We start from the raw sequence: 22688 nt of genomic DNA, 5'->3' as shown, positions 1-22688 counted from the left end.
ATGAAGCAAATAACAAAGCATTATTTGACCTATATTCCTATGCCAGTGCCAACTATCTAGGAATCTGCTTTTCCATTTTTCAGGCAGTGGTTTGAATTTACTGGCATTCACAGTAGACTCCAGTGTGGAGTTCAAAGACCAAAATGTTTAGGGAGGCATTATTGCCATTAGAGCTGTAAGAGGTGGTTTGTGGGAGAATCAAAATATAGGAAGCAAGAAAACCTGCCTCCCACCACAATTATCTTGGCTAGAAATGCAGGCAAATTCACCAGTTGTCTATCTGCTTTTTCTACAAACATCTTTCTGAACCAGTCAGATATTGGGCTGCAGTTTTCCATGCTTAGTCTCTGTCAAAAGGTGATTTTTCTTGTCATTTTTCTAAAGTTAAGCAAATATATTCGGCTATTTTCAATCTGAGAGGGTTTCTACTTTCAAATTTCTGTGTGAGGGTAACTCAAAATTCAGGGCTAGTTCTTTCCTGCTCTTACAGATAACATTACTTACATGAATATAGTTACTCGCATGCACAAGTGTTTGCAAAATTGGGCCCTTAATAGACGATTGGGCCCTCTGGGCCAGATTCTGGCACCCTAACTCACTCCTCTTCGATAGTCCAAAAGGGAAGTTAAGCTCTGTGACACCCTGGCACCCCAATATTCACCACTGTCATGTAATTAGGATATGTTTTGTACAAAGTATGCCTTGTGAGGTATCATTCTAAACGTCTTGATCTGCTAGCCAGTTATATCTCATTGGATTGTATGTGCTATTGTTGTATATGAAGTTATGAAGTTTGGCTATGTATGTGTTACTGAAACATGTTGTGAGGTTGAAAACACCCACAAGCAGTCTTTCAGGTTCAACAGTAAAAAGGCCAAACAATGTTAATGGCTTATTGAGGAAATGCCCCCGGAGTTACCCCAGGAACTGTGTAAAACAGAAACCTCTCAGAGATAGCACTGCACAATGGCAACTGTTTGATCCAGGTCACAGCAAAAGAGCTTTTCAGCAATTGGGAACAAGATATAAAAGGGGTACCTCACTCTCCCTACAACAGCACACCTGGAAACACCTGAGGGGCAAGGACTGAACCGTGGGAAGTGATGGTCCCAGGCTAGAGGGATTTTTAGCCTGTGTATGAAAACCTGGGAAAGCCACGGCAGGTTATGCCTTAAGAATCTGCCAGCCTGCTTATCACTCAGGGTGAGAATTTTCTAATTCATATCCTACCTATCTAGTGTGTTAAGATCAGTTTGCAGTTTTGTTTGTTTACTTACTATGGTAATCTTCTTTGATCTGTTTGCTATCACTTATAATCACTTAAAATCTATCTTTGGTGGTTAATAAACTTGTTTTTGTTTTGTCTAAAACCAAAGTGTGGAAATTATATCTTGGGGCAGAAAGTTGTTGGATGTCTCTCTCCACATTGAGGGAGGGGGCAAATTTTATGAGCTTATCAGTTCCCTGTGCAGCACAAGACAGTATAATTTTGGGTTTATACTCCAGAGGGGAGGGTGTGCCTTAGCAACTGGGAGGTGCCTTAACTGAGCCTTACCATGCGGAGCTGATCTCAGCATCTGAGTGTGAAGCTGCAGCTGGGTGTGTTCCTATCTGTGTGTATGCTGGTGAAAGAGCAAGCTTGGAGAGCTTGCCAACTTATGACAGCAGCACAGTGTGAGGGGGAGCCCAGGCTGGTGGGTCAGGTGGGCTCAGTGGTACCCCAGTCCCAGGTGTCACCCCGAAAGGAGGGGGAACCCGTCACAAGCTCCTTTGAATATTTGTCAGGTGTGGAAAAGGGAAAATAAGTGTGTTTCATCACTGTACATTTCTATGAAGATAGTGTTCAGAAGTGTAAACAGATTTGGGTTATTTTTAACAAAGAATGGAGGGAGGTGGAGGGAAAGAGGAGAGAGAAAGGGGAGTAAGTTCTACATTTGAAGGCTATGCATTAAGAATGCCCAGCCCCCGCTGGAGCAGCTGTACCGAACACAACATTGTCAGTGTGGCACAGGGCAAGAATCCACCTCTCAAGAAGGCCTGCACCTGCCCTGTACTCTGCTGCTATATCAGCCTCTAAGCTGTTAATTTATTTCTCCCCATATAAAACAGCAGTGCTTTCTAATAACCATTAACAGAGAATGAGGCCACTTGGTAAGAACACATTAAATAATGTGTGCTGGAATTGTTTACACTCTGTCCTAGAAAGATATAGTGAAACTATAGCACAGTGAAGGAGGGGGCCCAATTTGAAGGAGCAGGGCGGAGGGTAAAGCCAACGTAGAGAAGCCAGGGATGGGAGGTATTCTTTCTCTCTGAAATCTGGAATATATCAGCCATTTGATGCAATTTGGTTCATTCAAAAAGGCAAAATCAATTGGTTTTCAGAAGTGTTTAAAAAAGAAAAAAGAAACATTTTTAACAAGAGACCCCCAGAGAGCCCTTCTCAGCACATCAGTGCATTGATACCAAGCTACATTGTTGTAACTGGTTTCTGTTTGGTGTTCTCCTCCAGAAAAAAAGGGGATAGAAGAAAGATCTTAGAGCCAGTTAAAATAATGTAACATGAAACAGAGAATTTTCTGATTCATCAGCAAGGCAGCTGGCATAAAGTCACACCCTGTGACATCAAAAGAATCTCAGTGAAGTTTCTGTTCATGAATATTACCTGTAAATCTATCATTAACCACAGTGTGTTTCAGTGTTACTATGCTGTGTTACAGAGAAATTCAGGCTCCCCCTCATACTTTTAGCATTACAAGTCAACTGGAAAATTTCAAGACTGCTTGCTCATGTCTGCATCATCGCTGGGACTGCATTTTGGTGAATACAAGATCTAAAGGTGTGTATAGCTAGCAAAGTAGTACAGTTTATATATGAATTGCACCCTCCCGAAAAGTGTTTATAAGTAAATTTAGATTGTGCTTTTGAGTGAGCAGAAAAACCGAACAGAAGAGTCCCCTGCATATAAATATTGCCAGTTTTGAAGATTTTCACTGAGCAAAGAAATCATGCTTCACCGGCATGAAGAAACTTTTGATACTTCAAGACTACTCAACATCCATTTCCTTCTAACATGGTTTGTTCTTTAGATCTAACAGAGATCTACAAAACATCAAATTTGAACCAAATAATTTTACTCTGAGAGTTCTGCATGAACAAGATTTCTCACTGGAATAAATGTGTTTGTAAACAAATAGGAGTCATGAACAACCGTACAGATTTTGGCAAAAATTTCCAAAACCAAGTCACTTGTTGGCAGAAACCAGCCATGGAAAGTTTCAGCCCTGAGCAGTCTGAAAAAGTTGAACAAGACTTGGGAGGGAGCAAGAGAAGAATACTTATAATAGAAGATGCATTGTTGCCTCAATTTTGGAAAGAAACTTGTATTTCTTTAATTAGAGAGAGAAACACTGAACAGTGTAGAAAAATAAGTGAAGAAAAAGACTGAATTAATTGCAGGAGGAAGAGACGTAGGCAGAATGCCATTACACAAGTGGAAATTTGCCAGGTCGCTGAAATGATCAATATTAGTCCTGCACAGAGTGCAGTGGAAGCTTGAATGACCACAGCGGACAATCCCTCACATTTACATCCCTTCAGAAAGACAGCACCTCCCCCAACACAGCGTCTTCTAACAACATGCTGGTGCCTTAATTTAGCATTAGTTTAGAGGGAAGCGTTCCACAATTACCAGATCACCAGCACCGCTTCCTACTCGCTTTTGTGTTTTCCTTGGAGAACCTCAGTAAATGGAAGAACTTGAGGATGTTTTTTTATTGTTATCTCTCATCCCATCACACTGATCTAATGTATATTGTCCTTTTGAGTATAATTTTGTGTACAATATATGCACTTCTCGTAGATTAAAAGTCACAGGAGAATAGGATTTAAGAGAAGACAGCTTTAAAAATATTGGGCTACTTAGAAATTATATTGAATAACCACAAAAGTCTTTAATTTAATCTTGTACTGCACATGTGTGTACAGTACACCACAACCATTTCCCAAGATGTAACATCCTCGATGTAACACCACTGATTACACTAAGGGATGAAACTGGCCCAGTACATCTGTCATTCACCCAGTGAATGGGGAAGGCTTACCAAGATAACTCAAGCCAAATTAAGTCTCTTAAAAATGACAAACAAAACAGGTTATAATTATAACTTTCCAAAGTGCAACCAGTTCTGCAGCACCAGAGGCTAACAGAGCCCACTCCTATGCTATGCTAATTCTGTGGAAGACAGAAACAGAAACAATCTGGAGACCAAAGCTTGAAATCCTAAATACAGCAGAATTACCTACATTGATTCAGTTCCTGGTAAGTGAATATTGCTGCATCTACAGAATTATAAGTGAGATACTATTCACCCACTTTAGCTAATAACAGCTATTGGTAAAGAGTGGCTGTTGCTTTAACATAGGCTGCAGTGTAGACATAGCCTATGTCGGCAAAACTTATGTTGCTCAGGAGTGTGAATATTCCACCCCTAAGCAACGTAAGTTACACCAGTATAAGCACTTATGGGCACAGCATTATGAAGTGGGAGAGCTTCTCCCACTGACACAGCTTCTGCTGCTCATGTGGGTGGGGTCTTTTTATGCCGACGGGAGAGCTCTCCCCCAGCAGCATAGAGCGTCTTTACCAGACGCTCTGCAGTGGCGCAGTGTGACATGGCCTCACACTTTCTCTGGAATGAGCTTGGGGAAGGATGTCACCATCTTGTTGTTAGTTAAAGTTGCATGGACTTCTAAAGCGATGAAGCAAATTAGCACAACTCACAGGGTTAGCCAGCAAGGTCCCTGGTCTCAGAGAGAACTGTTCTATTTAAATCACAGGGGGGGAGTCAGATGAAAAATCCCTGCTTGTTCAGCAACCCTCTGTCCCTTGTCTCTCTTAGGATGTTATAATTTCATTAGTTCTACTCCTGCAATAAGTAGACAAGACCTGAAATATTTATAATATATATATATTCCCCTGAACCCCGTGACAAGCACCCTCCCATGTATTTTTCACACATTATGGAGCAGTAAAAAGGGCACAAGGCCTTTCTCCATCTCCCTCCATGGAAGGTCATTAACTGATGACCTCATGGGAGAAAGCGATCAGATACTGCATTATGTGGAAATCGACACATTACAAAGCAAAAGTAGTTTCAAGTAGTGCTGGTTCAAGTCATTACTAGCCTGTTCCCATGAAATGCCTGTAGTAACAATGTGGCAGCCAGTCCTGTACATGAGATCATTCCCATCATCCCTTTACGTCCAGCTCTTATGGGATGGTTCAGTGCTTCCATAGAGATATTCCCTTTCGGCAAAACTAAACTGCAACATTCTGAGTCATTGGACATCTTTCTGTGGGAGGGGTGAAAGAAACACTATATATTCAGCCTACCATGTGTGTGAATTGTAGCAAACCCAAGAAAGACACTGAGTGCAAGACTTCATCCTTGAGCAAAACAAGGTATTGTAATTACTTCTATAGGTTCCACATTTTCATTCTCATGGATATACTGTGGTGTTGGTAAATGCATAGAAAGTATACGTGGAGGGACTTTGGATGGAAGCAATGTAATAAGGAACATATTTTAACAAGACAGCAGACACTGTCTAGAAGAGAGAGTTAACTTTAATTTAATCTCTTACAGAAAAATAAACAAGAAGGTCAAATTCTGTTGTGATTTACATTTAGACTTGGCAGAATTAGGTTGTTTTTTTTTAAATTTTGCTGGATGATATCAATGTCTATTTTTCAGTATTTTTTAGATTTACATGGATTTAAATTGTCACTGTTGAGTGAAATTGGGGTGTGTGTGTCAGACAATTTTTTCATGACAGTAGATGTTGAGACTCAAATGTTAAAGCTTTCTAAACTGTTAAATACACAAACTGTCAACATCAAAATATACAAAGTAAATATTCTTAAATCAACAAGCCATACCTATTTTTACTATTCATTTTGTAGTTCATTTGTACCAAGCCTAATTCAAAAGTATAAATCACTAATGTGTTCCCAAGCAGCATTTTTCTTACTTTGAGTACGTGTAATTTTGATTAGGATCGATGGAAATATTTTTTTCATCAGTTTGTGTGTACGGTGAAATCAATGTTTACTGATAAAAATCTAATCTTTCCAAGCCTACTTATATTTTATGCAACTCCACTGAGTGATGTGTTAATTGGGGCAGAGTATGGACCTGTGTATATATTAAAGTTACTGTATTCTAGTGTTATTATTTACATCAAAATAGTACTTACCTAGATTGTAAACTGTCTGGGGCATAGACTGTCTTGTTCAGCATTTGTGCTGTAGCTAGCTCAATGGGGTCCCTGCTCCATATCTGGGGCTGCAAAAAGTAATACCAATAATAAATAATAATCGTGTATATATTTGTAATCTACCTCCTCCCCACACACACACCAAAAGGAATCCTTGCCCTGAAGAGCTGGAAATCTAATAGTATGCATGAGTACCATGCAGAAAAATAAAATACTGAATAAGTCAGAGTGACTACAGATTGTTACAGCCAGAATGTTTCTCAGAAGGGATAGGATTTCAGGAGATTTTTGAAAGACAAGAAAGGAATACATGGTATTTGACATATAGTAGTTGGCAGTCTAGCTCACTGAATATAGCAAAGTGTTCAGAAACATTCTGAATGGTTGATCAATTTCAGGGCCGGCTCCAGGCACCAGCCCACCAAGCTTGTGCTTGGGGCGGCACCTGGAGGGGGGCGGCGCGGCGCTCCGGCCGCCGGGGAGAGCGGGGACACGGCCGGGCTCGCCGCCCTCCCCCCGGCGCTCTCGCCGCCCTGCCCCCTGCGCTCTGGCCGCCGGGGGGAGAGCGGAGCCCCGGACGGGGCTCGCCGCCCTCCTCCCAGGGCTCCGGCCGCCCTTCCCCCGGTGCCCTCCCCCCGGAGGCTTTTTTGCCTGGGGCGGCAAAAAAGCCAGAGCCAGCCCTGATCAATTTGACCATGTTTGTTTCTGATTTATTCACTCTTTACAAACATCCAAGTCAAAGGGTTTTTGTTTGCACAAACAGGAACATTGGAATTGCCACAAACAATTGTATCAGGGGTTCATTTAGTCTAATATCCTGTCTGTAGCCGTGGCTAATACCAGATGCTGCAGAGGAAGGCGCAAGAAGTCCCACGGTGGCCAACTATGGAATAACTTGCAAAAGAGGAAGCTTCTTCCTAACCCAGTTAGTTGCAGGCATATGCAATGACCCATGAGGGGTTAACCTTTATAATATTTTTATCGTAGCTAAAGTAGCTATTTAATGTTCTCATTAGCCATATAACCACCTAATTCTCTCTTGAATCCTACTAAGTTCTTGATGACTCAATGGTACCTGTGGTAATGAACTCCATGGGTAAATTTGTGCATTGTGTAAAGATTTTTCCTTTATTACTTTACATTTATTACCATTCAGTTTCATTAAGTTCTCCTTCTTCCTTCTGTTATAAAAAAAGGAGCTGTTCTGTGTGCATCTACCTATTTCACTATACACTATGTAATCAAGGAATAGAAAATTACATGCAACTTAGCTGGCCAATCATATACCATGAATAACAGATAGCAGATGGTTGAAGTGATCAGCCCATAGACTCCTGAGAGGCTAAAATGTGTTCCTTCAACTTCCAGAGCTTCCTTCAGTTCAAAACAAAATACTATACACAATGCGGAAAAAGCCAGCAGAACTCATTGCCACAAGGTATCTTTGGGTCACATCTATAAATAAAATCAATATCCTCTATCAGAGGCCTTTTGAAAAGAAAAGGCTTAACACATACTGTAGAAGGGTCTCTATGAAATAACTAAAGTGAGGGAAATGTGTTTTAACACAGACACGTAGCACATACTAAGGTCCAAATGACTATTTAGCTGCCTGCACTGAAAAGCTTAGCTCTCAGGGTAGCTGCACCTCAGAAACTTTCAAATCACTTTAATTTCTTCAGTAGGCAATAGGGTTGGGCAGCAATCACCAGTATTACGCAATGAGCTGCCAGCTGGAGATGAATTTTCTTTTCTCTCACTTTCCAGGTTTCAAATAATGGAAACTCTGAGTGTGGCAAATACTGGTTTTGCCCTCGACCTTTTCAAACATGAGTGTAAGACACAAACCAACACAAATATCTTGTTTTCCCCTTGGAGTATTTCAACTACCCTGGCCACTGTGTACCTTGGAGCCAAAGGTAACACTGCAGATCAGATGGCAAAGGTAAGTTGGGACTACAGAGAATGTCAGCTTTTGAGAAATGCCACTACTATTGAGTAACATGCGTTGTACAACAGCTGGTGCTTACTGATGTGGGTGAGGGACTGCTGTATTAATTTAGATGGAATATATAGAGGCCGAAAGAGTCAAATTTGGTAACATGATTCTGTCGCTGTCCAACATCAAACAATTTAAAACAAGGTTTGGAGGTTGGTATACAGAGACCACAGCCAGCCTGGTACCAGGGCAAACACACCACTAAAAATCCTTTAAACCTTTTATTAAAGATACAGAAAAGAAGAAACAATAGTTAATATATTTAAAAAGGCTTTTATTTTAACAGCATCCCTTGTTCTCTTTCCCTTTAGCTGAAGACAGAACCTCCCCTAGTCTGACAGCCTTTTAGATGGTGTTAAAGATGACACCAAGGCGTTGTCTACACTACGGGGGGTAAGTTGACCTAAGTTACGCAACTCCAGATATGTGAATAATGTAGCTGGAATTGAGGTACCTTAGGTTTGACTTACAGCGGTGTCTACACCGCGCTGGGTCAACAGGATCTGTTCTCTGGTCAAATTCCCTTAATCTTCTCATTCCGGTGAAGTGCCTGAATTGACAAGAGAGTGATCACAGCGGTGTAGACATGCCCTAACTGTCTGTCTGGGGAAAAGAGAAGAAGTTTGCTGAGATGGGCTGGAGCTGTCATTGTTGCCGTTCTTGTTAAAGTATAATCCTCTTTCCTAGAAGACAAAACAAGACAAACAAAAGGGGAAAGAAAAGAACATCAAAGATAGAAAATGCAGCTTCTGTCTCTGGCTTTGACTCTCACTTGAAACCTCACTGCTGGAGAAACACAGGCACAGCACATGACCTTGTCAGCCACTTGGAGACTTGTACAAGTATCAGGCTGTTTTGGGCATTGCTTTTAGCTGCCTTTCTGGCCTCAGTCTTACAGCAGTGTTGCAAAACATACAGTCCTGACTGGCCAGAACAGAAATAAGGTGGAGAAGGAAAAGGACACAAAAAGAGTGTGAGTGGGAAGGGGGGGGGTGAGAAAGAGGCAGTCTTACGTCTTAGGTGGTGTTTGGGATTCAGCTGGAGCAGGTGGTGAGGTCACTTGGGTCCCCTTTCTTGGCCCAGTCTGGTCAGGACATCTCTCGGGATTAGGAAGAAAAAGGCACAATGGTGTCATGCTAGATCCTGGGTCCCAGGAGACAGAGGGGTGGCAGCTGTGATGGTGACATTCACTTTTTCCCCTTCTCTTGTCTTTCTGTCAGTCACCAATCACATCCATCTGCCTTCCCCTCCCAGTCCCAAAGGCTCTTTTCTTTTAAGAACCCCAAGAGGGACTGAAGGGTGGACTACCCCATCCCATAGGCGAAGCGTAGCGAGGGGCGGGGGCATGCAGAGGCAAGTGCTGCCCCTCCCCCCCCTTCCCCGATTTTGGCGAGTGCCGAGCTGCCCATGCAGGGCTTGCTCTGTTCGGCCTGCCACCAAGGGAGGGCGGCTCTGTCCTTCTCTTGCTGTACCTCTCCCTGGGCACTTCCAGCTCACTGGGCCCCTCCCCCAATTGCCCGGGCCAGGCAGGGAGCTGAGGGAATGGAGCCACTTCTCATGCCAGCTGACTCCACTCAGGATCACTGTCTGCCTGAGAACCCGGCTGGGGAGGCGGTGGCAGCAGCCCCCCCAACTCCGATCCCTGCCTGGGCCCAGCTGCCGGGGACAGGGGCCAAATGAGCTGGAAACGTAATGCGGGGAGGACAGGACTCCAGCTCGTGCTACCCGTTCCTGTGTCCCCAGACTCCCAGGAGCTGGCAGGATTGGCTGCTCTGGCCCAGGGAGGTGGGGCTTGAACTTCTTCCCAGAGGCGACACATGGAGTGGTCATGTGCCCCCCCCTTTACATTGTGTGCCCCACCCACAGTATCATCAGGCATGAGTTGTCTATGCCCCATCCCTCATTATTTTGTTTGCCAGTTAGCCTAATATCTGACACACCAGTTTTGGTCCAGTGATTTCCAGTCCCCCGCTTTTCTTGTTTTCGAGGCAAGATCTTAACACAGTCCTTGAGTTGCAGACATGGGCCTTTTTGTTGGGAGTAATTCAGTCTGTCTCCCTTTTGCAACTTTTCCTATCAACATCTATTATTATAGGTTATTGTGACACTTTACAAGCTCTCACTCACTTTTCACTGTTGAGCTCACAATTAGGATAATTTGGGAGGCCCAATTATTACAAGAGGACTGTGGCTGGGATCATAGAGAGAGACGGGTATGCCAGCTGCGGTCTTTGAGGTGCACTGCCCTCTCACTGTGCTTAAAGTTCTGCCCTCTCCCTCCCCCTCTGAGAGGCCTGCCTTCCCAACTCTCCCTCCTACAAGGGGCAAGGACCTCCCCCAGACTCCACGTAGCTCAGACATGGACACCCCTCACCTCCTCTGCCCCTGAGGCCAACGACCCCTTTCACCAAACATATCTCATTCCCCTTAAACCATCCGCTCCTGGCTCTAAGGCTTAACCCCCCCGCCCCCAATGCTGCATAGCGCTTTACTGACCCACATACATGCTAGCTTGTTGTTACATATTTTGGATGGTGCAGCTATACTTCTCGATTCTAGAAAATTGGTAGCTATGTGTGTTTACAAGATGCTAATAGGAGGGCAAAAGGTAGTGTTCCACTCACTATTCAGTCAGGCAGAAACTGGAATAAAAGACCCCTTCAAGCTCGGACTGGAGCCCGCGCTCTGGGATCCTTCCCCCTCACAGGGACCCTCCCAGAGCTCAGGCTCCAGCCCAAGCCCCAATGTCTACACTGCAATTTTACAGTCCTGAAGCCCAAACTGTGCAAGCCCGAGTGAGCTGACCCCACCAGCCACAGGTGTTTAAGTGCTGTCTAGCCGTACCCTAAGTGACTAGCCTAAGACCACACAGCAAGTTGGGGCAGAGGCAAGAACAGAACCGAGATCCAGGTCTCCTGACCCCAAGTCTTCTGCTTTAACCATAAGATCTTACATATCAAGTGATCTATCTCTCACTGCATCTATTCTGTTTGCAATTCTCATTGTAGGTGCTTCACTTTAACAAAGTTGGAGGAGCTGGAGTTGACATCACAACCATAAAACCACGACGAGCCTATTCCAAAATGGAGGAGCTTCTATCAAATCCGTGTATCAGTGTTAAAAAGGTAGTTCACCTGTCAAGGCTGTATCCCCACTTTGAACTTTAGGGTACAAGTGTGGGGGCCTGCATGAGGACTTCTAAGCTTAACTACCAGCTTAGATCTGGTCCGCTGCCACCATTCCCACAAGCTAATTCCCTTCCCTGGGAAGCTTTGAGAAACCTTTCACCAATTCCCTGGTGAATACAGATCCAAACCCCTTGGATCTTAAAACAAGGAGAAATTGACCCTTCCCCCCTCCTTCCTTTCACCAACTCCTGGTGAATACAGATCCAAACCCCTTGGATCTTAAAACAAGGAGAAATTGACCCTTCCCCCCTCCTTCCTTTCACCAACTCCTGGTGAATACAGATCCAACTCCCTTGGATCTAAAAACAAGGAGAAATCAATCAGGTTCTTAAAAAGAAGGCTTTTAATTAAAGAAAAAGGTAAAAATCATCTCTGTAAAATCAGTATGGAAAATAACTTTACAGGGTAATCAAACTTAAAGAGCTCAGAGGACCCCCCTCTAGTCTCAGGTTCAAAGTACAGCAAACAAAGATAAACACTCTGGTAAAAGGTACATTTACAAGTTGAGAAAACAAAGTAATACTAAGACGCTTTGCCTGGCTTTTTACTTACAAGTTTGAAATATGAGAGACTTGTTTAGAAAGATGGGGAGAACCTGGATTGATGTCTGGTCCCTCTTAGTCCCAAGAGCGAACGACCCCTTAAACAAAGAGCACAAACAAAAGCCTTTCCCCCCCCCAAGATTTGAAAGTATCTTGTCCCCTTATTGGTCCTTTGGGTCAGGTGTCAGCCAGGTTACCCGAGCTTCTTAACCCTTTACAGGTAAAAGGATTTTGGAGTCTCTGGCCAGGAGGGATTTTATAGTACTGTACACAGGAGAGCTGTTACCCTTCCCTTTATAGTTATGACATCACCAAAACAAATGTCTAAGGTGTCCAAGTTATAGGCATATAACTTTTATAACTTAATATAGTCTTTTTTAGACTGCCTTTCCTTCCATGTTTGAATTCACTTTGGTTTGCCTTTCTCCTGTTAAATGTACACAATGAATGAGTATGGTATTCTGAGAGGTTTCCTCCTATAATATTGTCCCTGATACAACAAGAGAGACATCCTTCCCTTTTATGTAAATTGCAAAAGGTGTGACTTGTATTTCCTCATTTGAGGGACTCCGCAGAGTTGTGACCATTCTCTGTGGTTCTTTGCCTTTCTCTTTTTTAAATTTGTGGGTTTTCCCTTTTTTGTTATTGTTAAATTTCTAGCTATTGAATATTAAAGTGTGCTCTGCACTCTTAAAGACATGATCCCTGCTTACAACAGCATCAAGGCTGCTCTCACATATGTAAATGCAGTGCTGGGTGAAATTAAGATATTATTGGCTCATACAAGAGACATGCATGTGAGATTTTGAGAGGGAGGGATTTTCCCCATGACAATGCTAAAGAAATACACTGCTGTGCTGAAATGTTCTGATATAGATCAAATTATTGTGCTGGATGTAAATGGGCATAAAAAATCATGTTAGAGAATATTTCTATGGCACCCTGAAAAGTCCTTTATCAGTCATTATAGTGTTAGATAGAGAGTGCTTGATTCATCATTTTTGGTGCAAGGGAGAGCAAATCACAATCCTCTCCGCCACTGCTGCATCTCTGGTAGGATTTCCCAATGGTGGAGGAGAGATGGTCTTTTCACTAACTCCCTACCCTACAGTTCAGCACCTTTAAAGTGTGGCTGGCTATACAAAAGACCTGACAGTGGATGATGGTCAAGAGTGTTAATTAACCAGCGCATTTGACAGCCAAACTCTTCCTAGCCAACACCACCCACCTTTGGGGCTCTGCTGACAAGCCAAAGACCCCACTAGTGGAGAAGGGGTTTACTTTCTGCCAGTAGGAGCTCACCATACAGACTGGCATAAAGCCCAGTGTCTAGCTCTAACTGCTCCCTCTCTGTTAGCAATCAGAGCTCATACCGTTTGCAACAGGATATCATAATTTTGAGATTATGGAAGTGCTGCAAGTGGGGCTGAGGGAACTTCCTGTGTGTTTAGAAATTTCAAATTGTTTCATACATCCTTCACTGTCATATGCTTGTAGGATATGAATGTACTATGATCCCAAATTCTGAGACACCCTGCAGTTTTTGAACACTGATACAATCTTTATTTCTCTAATTTATTTTCTATAGTAAGTTTAATGGATTGTATTTCCTGTACTTTTCCCTCAACAGCATTTTTAATAAAGACTCCAGAGGTGATCCTGGCAATTACAGACCGGTAAACCTAACTTCAATACCAGGCCAATTGGTTGAAATTATAATAAAAAACAGAATGATCAGACACAATATGTTGGAAGAGTCAACACAGCTTTTGTAAAGGGATATCATGCCTCACCAACCTATTAGAATTCTTTGAGGGGGTCAACAACATGTGGATAAGGGTGATCCAATGGATATAGTATTCTTGGGCTCTCCGAAAGCCTTTGACAAGGTTGCTCAGCAAAGGCTCTTATGCAAAGTAAGCAGCCATGGGATAAGAGGGAAGGTTCTCTCATAAAACAGTAACTGGTTAAAAAGACAGGAAACGAAGGGTAGGAATAAACTGTCAGTTTTCACAGTGGAGAGAGGTAAATAGCGGGTCACCTGAGGATCTGTACTGGGACCAGTGCTATTCAACATATTTATAAATTATCCGGTGTGTGTGTGTGTGTGTGTGTGTGTGTGTGTGTGTGTGTGTGTGTGTGTGTGTGTGTGTGTGTGTGTGTGTGTGTGTGGAGAGTAAGTTTGCAGACAATACAAAATTATTCAAGATAATAGAGTTCAAAGCTGACTGCAAAGGATCTCACAAAACTGGGTGACTGAGCAAGAAAATGGCAGATGAAATTCAATGTTGAGAAATGCAAAGTAATGCACATCAGAAAACTAATCCCAGGTGTACATAGAAAATGATGGTGTCTAAATTAGCTGTTATCATTCCAAGGGATCTTGGTGTCATTGTGGCTAGTTCTCTGAAAACATCTGCTCAGTGTGTAGAGACAGTGAAAAAAACAATGTTAGAAACCAATGGGAATGGGATAGATAATAAGAGGAAATTACATAATGCCAGAGATAATGCCACAGAGAATGGCAACAAAAATGCTTAAGGGTATGGAACAGCTTCTATAAAAGGGGAGATTAAAAAGACAGAGACCGTTCATCTGGGAAAAGAGATGGCTGGGGAGGGAGGGGGGATATGATAGAGGCCCTTAAAATCATGAATGGTGTGGAGAAAGTGAATAAGGAAATGTTATTTACCCATTCACAGATCCCAAGAACCAGGAGTTACCCAATGAGATTAATACACAGCAGGTTTAAAACAAACATAAGGAAGTACTTCTTTATACAGCACACAGTCAACCTGTGGAACTTGTTGCCAGGGGATGTTGTGAAAGCCAAAAATATAACTGGGTTCAAAAAAGAATTAGATAAGTTCATGGAGGACAGAGGATAGGTCCATCAATGGCTATTAGCCAAGATGGTAAGGGACATGACCCCATGCTCTGGGTTTCCCTAAACCTCTGACTGCCAGAAGCTGGGACTGACAGGGGATGGATCACTCGATACATTCTGTTAATTCCTTCTGAAGCATCTAGCACTGGCCACTGTCAGAAGACAGGATCCTGGGCTAGATGGATCATTGCTCTGATCCAGTGTGGCTATTCTTATCTTCATATATTCTTAACTCCCATAGATAATAAGCACCTTGCCCTGTGCCCAAAATTACTGACTTCCTGCTTAACTTCCTTAAATAAGTTGACATCATAATTTTACCTGCTTCATGTGCAACAATACAAACAGTTTTCAAACTAATACTATCAGCCAATATTGGAATCACTAGTTCTACACATTTGGGGCAAACTTTCAATGTGATATATGGGAATTTTTGGTTATATGACTTTCATAAATGCTAATGGGCATCATATAGCTAAGTCTCCAGGCATTGTGCAGAAACTGTACTATTACTGTCTCTGTGCGTATGCTTTGTTTTTTAATAATCTCTCTAGATAACTTTATATTTCAGTGTATTACAGAGCTCCCTCTTGCTCACACAGTGTTTATGGTGTGTCCACTGTCTGGAGATTTTATTGATAGGTTTAGTGCCCCTCATTCATATCAACACACAGTTCACAAAAAATTACTTGAGTAACTGTACAGGATATTACATGCAACTGTCACCAGTGGAGCTATGTGCAATATATGATATTAGAAGTTCAGAATCATTTTCCTAGAATCGCAGATAAATAACCAGAATATTTCTTCCTTCTTTCAAGGCCAATCTGGAGAACTCAAGCAACATCCATGCAGGGTTTCAGGCACTTAGCTCTGAAATTAACCAACCCACTAAAAATTACTTGCTTAAAAGTGTCAACCAGTTATATGGAGAAAAATCATCACTTTTCAATAAAGTAAGTGAAGCGGTTCATCTATCTGTGTAATGGGGATACAATTCATCTTTATGATTGGTCTATGACAACAAACCATACAAGACCTAAATGCAAATATTTTAATTACATCTGCAAAATGGTTTATTATCCTTTAAGATTTATTTCTCACTGACTTTGTAGATACTCATATCAAGATTACAGGTATTCTTTTTATTTGCTTTTCCTGACTGGACTGTATCTAAACATGAACATTCATAGATGAGTAAATGATTGATAACATATATAACTAAAAATATTTTGCTTCTCTGAAGACAGAGCTTTATGCTCCTAGTAAACTGTGTCAGAACATGAACTCTTTTCTATTTGGCAGTAGTTGGCACAGATATATTGCTAAATAATATGTAAGACTTTTCTCTCTCTTGCCTTGAAGGAATATTTACAATCGATTAAAAAATATTACCACACAGAGCCACGAGCTGTTGATTTCATGGGAGCAGCAGAAGAAGTCAGAAGAGAAATCAATTCCAGTGTTGAACACCAAACTGAAGGTGAGCTCAGGACTGTTCTTTTACCATTTACAAAGAGACATCATGTATTTTCCTACCCTAAATTGTTTATGAGGGGAGAGAGAAAACATTGATTTATTCTGCTACATTCTGCATTTGAACTGAAACACAAAAGGCTGCTGCCTCACTGCCCCATTTGGAGGCAGGCAGATAACTACATATGAAAGTTCAGAAACACCAAATCCAAAATGACATTCCCTTTCAGTTATAACACTACTCGCACCACAAGGAAAAACACTGATGACTATTGCTTTCCATTTGCACAAATATTTACGAAAACAATTTAACCTTTATGTGTTTGAAGGCAATAAGATACCACAGTGTTTGGGCCTGATACAAATACCTACATAGCAAAATGTGTTTCATTTTGATGGGATTCCATGCAATGTGTTCGGGGGGTTCATTTTCTGTTATAAATAGTGTCATGAAACAGTATGACAGAAAGGGTACATTCTGCTGAAACTCCTCAGAGGGGTTTGTAGGCCTTTTCTCCTCCAAAAATAGAAAGGGGTGAAGATGTTTCAGCACCAGGGTGAGATTCTGCAGCCCGAGGGATAAACTATGAGCCTCTTATATCTTTATACTGTACTTTTATCACGTGTAGGCCATACTCACCACAGTAGTATCTATAAGCCTCACGCAAAATTAGTTTCCTCTCTTGGAGGCCACACTGGATTTTTTTTTATTTTGACACATCCCCACCTCTTCCTTTTTTTCTTCAGTCTTCTTTCTCTGTCCATGGGAGGAATGTAGATTAAGACTATCAATCGGGGTTATTACTAGCAAGAGGAAGCCTGAGTAGGGCAAAGTCACTGAAGGGGACCACAGAGCCCAGCCCAATGTTTGAGGATATTTCACAATAGTCTCTTAAGACAGGAAGCTGCCCTACAAGTATGGTCTCAATAGCACATATTCCAAAACTCAATTCCTAAATTTACTCCAAGCAGAAAAGCTGCACAAATATATGACTGTCTCACTATTTCCTAAAGGTAAAATCCAGGCACTATTGCCTGTCAACTCTGTTGATTCACTCACCAAACTGGTGCTAGTCAATGCCCTCTACTTCAAAGGAAACTGGGCAAAGAAATTTAAGGATGGATTTACAAAGGAACAACCTTTCAGAATGAACAAGGTATGTGACTAAGCCATGAAATGTCGTAAATGCTGGTGGGCTGGAACAGATAGAAAAGCTAGGGAGAGACCTCAGTCCCTCCATTTTCAAAAGCCTGCCAGTCTCTAAATCCTCACGGTGTCAGAGTTGTTTTAATTAAATCATAAGAATTCCCCTGCAGTATCTGCAATTCAAACAGCACTAGGGTGACCAAATGTCCCGATTTTATAGGGACAGTCCCTATATTTTTCTTATATAGGCTCCTATTACCCCCCACCCCATGTCCTGATTTTTCACATTTGCTGTCTGGTCACCCTACACAGCGCACTCAGTGCAACCAACAGAGGAACTGACAATACACAGAAGTGAAACTTAGGGTTCAGGTCTGTTTTCAGGCTGTGTTTACACAGCAATGTCAGTCTCGGGTTAGTGGGACTCAAGTCAGCTGACCTGTGTCAGGGAACCCTGGGCTTGAGCGTCTATATTGCATGTTAACACTAGGTTAAGATTTTCTGACCAGTGCTTGAACCTAGGGCTCTGGCATCCACACTGCAGTGCACAGACCAGAGTCAAAGTAAACATATCCTAAGTGCCTAGTACCCCCTACCCTGCAATGTTGACACTCCAGCCTATTGCCCACCCTGTTTCCTCACTGTGAGGGTGCTACTGATGGGACTTAGATGCCCACAAGGCGCACAGGATACATAAACCGCATAATGAGCTCCTTTGGTGGCAGTCTCAGTAGAATGACTGCAGTTCGAGAAGGCTTTTTTCTAATCTCAGAATTGGGCTCTCCAGCTCTAGGCCGAGTTACATTGGCAGGAAAATACCCAAGTGCACCTGTAGTGAAGAGAAGTAGGACATCGGTCTCCAGGGCTGTCAAACTATTGAAATGAAACTTTTCAATTCTTAATTTTTAAAATGAGAAGCTCAATGAAGGTGTTTTTCTTTGGTTGGGTTTTTATTTATTCTTGTCTGTTTGTTTGAAGTTTGACATAAAATGAAGGTACCTGAAGAAAAACACACACCCCAGCCTGGCTGCTGCTGGCTGTGGAGTGGTGAAGTGCATCCCCATGGCCAGGGTGCAGTGTGCTCCAGCACCCTGTGGGCTCCCTTATGCCTGCACCCACTGTATCCCGGGAGGCAGGGATCAGGGATCCCCAGGGGGCTGCGGGAAAGTTTTGGGGCTAGCTCCCACTCACCACCCTCACAGTGCTCACTGCGCCCCTGCAGACGCAGCTCCAGGGAGACCGGGGGGGAGGGGGGCCTGGTAGCAAGGGACAGAGAGCAGATTGGGACCAAGCACTGATGGGGAGGGATGACCCCCAATATCCCAGCGACTAGGAGCCAGCTCCTGCCTGTCAGATTTGCTCCCTGCTCCGGGCAAGCTCCACGCAGCAGCAAGGAGTAGCTGGAGCAGGAAGTGGGAACGGGCTCAGCCAGGCAATAATGGCACTTCCAGCCACTGCTTTGGCTGCCTGCTTCTCTGCGCTGGGAACTCTGGGATATAGCCGGAGGACTTCTGGGTCCCGAGTCAAGCGAAGGCTGCGTGCACACAGGAAACCACTAGGGCTCAGACCCTAGGTCCCAGCTTAACACTGGCTGGGGCCCTCCAGCCCTGCAGGATCCTGTGACCCTAGGTCTGAACCCTAGGTTAGCACATTTGGAGTGTGGACGCAAAGGGGGGTTGCCTTGAGCCCGGGCTCAAACCCGGGCTTAAACTGCTGTGCAGACATAATCTCAGTATCAAAACTGAGAGGTTGAAATATAAGCATAAATAATGACAAATAAATTGGTTCTATGAAGTATCACTTTTTAGTAACCTAACTCATTACAAGTAACACAGGCAAGAAAAATTAATGTTAATATTTAACTATATTGTTTTCACCTGATCCTTTAAAAGTGGCATTTGTCCTCCTTTGCCTTGTTGCAGAAGACAACTAAGCCAGTGCAGATGATGTTCCAGAGAGAGAAATTTAATTGGACCTACATAAAAACAGTGCACACCCACATTATTGAGCTCCCATATGTCAATAATGACCTGAGCATGCTCATACTGCTACCAGATGACATCAGCGATGACACCACTGGCCTAGAAATGGTAAAGAAATCAATCATATTAATACGGGGAATTCAATTGTTTTTATGTCCTACATGTTTATATGGCTGCTGTTTGATAGTAGGTGACACTCCATTCTTGTATTCAGAACGGGTGAAAAGATCTGGCTCAGGAAAAAATAAGAACAGACCCAAAACATTGTCTAACACTCAGAGAACCTGAGCCTTTTTTGACCTATGACAAGATTTTCATAGACCCGACACTTTTTTGCACTTCTTGCTGTCATCCAGTCCTAGAAGAAGCAGCCCCAAAATCCTCCAAGGCAGTTCTTTTAGCCCAACAAAACTAGAGACTACTAGAACCCATGACAAAAAGCCAGGATAGAGGGGAACACTTCATACTAAACAAATATCTACATCTTTGAAGGTTTCCCAGCACTAATCTGTAAGGACACCAGAGCCAGCAGTGCCCTTTCTCCGGCAAGACTCCCACTAACTTTAATTGGAGTTTTGCAAGGGGAGAAGCTCCGCTGGATCAGTTCCAAGAAGGGATGATGGAAATGCCATCATCTTCATTGTTCCTTTCCAGCTCCCCTCTTGAAAAAATACTAGGTGGCCGGATTTCCAAATGTATTTTCATACAATAATATTTTAAATAAGGAAAAATATAACTTAGAACAACTCAACTAACAAATAGTGACTTAAGTATATGTGTAATTAATTAACAATCATACTTTTCTGGTAGGTTGCATGCGGATAAGCTAGAATGCCAGAGGCTCAACAGATACAACAATAAATTAACTGGGTTACTATTACATAAAACAGGACTCTCCTGCTATTACACTACAAATATTCAACACTGAAAGTATTCACTATGTGGGGTCAGGAAGGAATTTTCCTCCAGGTCAGCTTGGCAAAGACCCAGGGGGGGTTTCACCTTCCTCTGCAGCGTGGGGCATGTGTCACTTGCTGGTTTGAACTAGAGTAAATGGTGGATTCTCTGTAGCTTTAAATCTTTAAATCAAGGTTTGAAGACGTCAGTAACTCAGCCAGAGGTTATAGGCCTATTGCAGGAGAGGGTGGGTATGATTCTGTGGCCTGTGATGTGCAGGACGTCAGACTAGATGATCGTGATCATCCCTTCCGGCTTTACAGTCTGTTCGAACTTCCAGTTACTGCACTAACCTGCTGTAAGAAAACACACTGCTTTACAGTTCAGAAGACACCTGTAAACTAGCCAGAAGCTTTTCAGTGATCTTCACTATATTTGTAAACCATCTCTATAGTTTCTCCATTCAGGATTGTGAAGGACATCAACGTTAAGGAAGTTTCATTTTCACTGTGTAATTTCTGGTTCTCTCTTTTTTAACTAACTGTAGCTAGAAAGAGACTTGACATATGAGACATTATCCAGATGGACCAGCTCAGAAATGATGGAGAAAACGGATGTGGACGTGTATCTGCCCAGGATCAAAATGGAAGAGAGTTACGACCTCAAATCTACTTTGAGCAGCATGGGGATGCGAGATGCCTTCAGTCAGGACCGAGCTGATTTCAGAGGGATGTCTGAGAAAAATAATCTGGTTTTGTCAAATGTTTTTCACAAGTGCTTTGTGGAGATCAGTGAAGAAGGCACGGAGGCTGCAGCTGCCAGTGCAGCTTCTATGACATCACGAAGTCTCATTTCTGCCATTCAGTTTGCAGCAGATCACCCTTTCCTCTTCTTCATCAGGCACAATAAAACTAAGACCATTCTCTTCTTTGGCAGATTCTGCTCCCCATAACCATTCAGATTTCTGTTGCTAAACAGGATCTTGCAGCAGCAGGACTGTGCCACAAAGACATTGCCTCAAGTGTCTAAATAGCTTGGGTAATTTTACTTCACTTTCCTGTATTATTGGTCAATCTTTGTAGCTTTGGGAACAACAAATAATGCAAATTACTAAGAATTTTTCTCTTCTATTCATGTGATTAGAGGACTTGATAATGATAATATTGGGCTACAACTCTCAAAAGCACAATAAAAATGCATTGGTTGCTTTCTAAATGACTGTAAATTGCAGTCTTAGTACTGTTCAACTATACAGTTTGCCAGAAGCTGGGAATGAGCGACAGGGGATGGATCACTTGATGATTACCTGGTCTGTTCACTCCCTCTGGGGCACCTGGCACTGGCCACTGTCAGAAGACAGGATACTGGGCTAGATGGATCTTTGGTCTGACCTAGTAGGGCCATTCTTATGTTCTTATGTTATAAAGCAGAACAAGTTTGATATAGAGAAATGCATCTCAGGAATAACACAATTACCTGTGCAGGCATACAAAGAGTACACAAGCAGGGCCAGATCTTCAGTAGGTGCAGACTGGACCACCCCCACTGAAGTCAATGGAGCTAGGCCAATTATACCAGATGAGGATGTTGCCCACAGTCTCATGAATTATACTGACTTAAGATAGGCATGGCTAGCAATATAAAACCATTTGAATGTAAATGTTTTGCAATCTTTACATTTCTACTGGCATTTTTTCTTGTTTGCAGACTGCTTGCAAGTGTTCTGTTTCCTCTGCAGATAACATGCCAATGGGCAAATGTTGTACAAGAAACAACTGTGTGATCTATAAGAAATAAAATGCATTTTTCTTACAACCATCTGCTTTGTAATAATTTTACTTTCAGCCAGCATCATACTAGGGCAGAGGTGGGTAAACTACAGCCCACGGGCCAGATTCGGAGCACCAGCCATTTTAAGCCAGCCCTCGAGCTCCTGCTGTGGCACAGGGTCTGGGGCTTTCCCCACTCCGGCGCTCCAGCCGGGGAGCAGGGTCAGGGGCCACTCCAGGCTGCTCCTGGAAGCAGTGGCATGGCCCCGCTCCAGTTCCTACGTGTAAGGGCAGCCAGGGGGCTCCGCTCTGCATGCTGCCCCTGCCCCAAGTGCCGCCCCCGCAGCTCCCATTGGCTGTGAACTGTGGCCAATGGGAGCTGCAGGGGCGGCGCCTGCGGATGGGGCAGCGCGCAGAGCTGCCTGGCCGCGGCTCCGTGTGGGAGCCAGAGTGGGGACATGGCCGCTGCTTCCGGGAGCTGCTTGAGGTAAGTGCTGCCCAGAGTCTGCACCCCTGAGCCTC

The 22688-nt window shown here is 43.1% G+C and overlaps 1 protein-coding gene across 2 annotated transcripts; it reads left to right on the top strand.

Annotated features, from left to right (window-relative positions):
• The first annotated feature begins 4263 nt into the window (after window positions 1–4263).
• LOC135874079 (serpin B10-like) lies at window positions 4264–22204 on the top strand. 2 transcript variants are annotated; one of them, XM_065398781.1, is made up of 8 exons: window positions 4264–4321; window positions 8047–8224; window positions 11287–11403; window positions 15717–15851; window positions 16261–16378; window positions 17386–17528; window positions 19441–19608; window positions 20945–22204. In XM_065398781.1, the coding sequence occupies exons 2-8, from the start codon at window positions 8057–8059 to the stop codon at window positions 21347–21349; spliced, it is 1254 nt and encodes a 417-aa protein (XP_065254853.1). In that variant the 5' UTR covers window positions 4264–4321; window positions 8047–8056; the 3' UTR covers window positions 21350–22204. The 2 variants fall into 2 exon arrangements, with proteins under 2 accessions (XP_065254853.1, XP_065254852.1); XM_065398780.1 differs by lacking the exon at window positions 4264–4321 and adding an exon at window positions 5397–5464.
• Window positions 22205–22688: the final 484 nt, after the last annotated feature.

This window comes from Emys orbicularis, chromosome 2 (genome assembly GCF_028017835.1).
Source record: "Emys orbicularis isolate rEmyOrb1 chromosome 2, rEmyOrb1.hap1, whole genome shotgun sequence".
NCBI lineage: Eukaryota > Metazoa > Chordata > Testudines > Emydidae > Emys > Emys orbicularis.
Note: the sequence above shows the minus strand (reverse complement) of the source record. Positions and strands in the feature narration are given on the sequence as shown.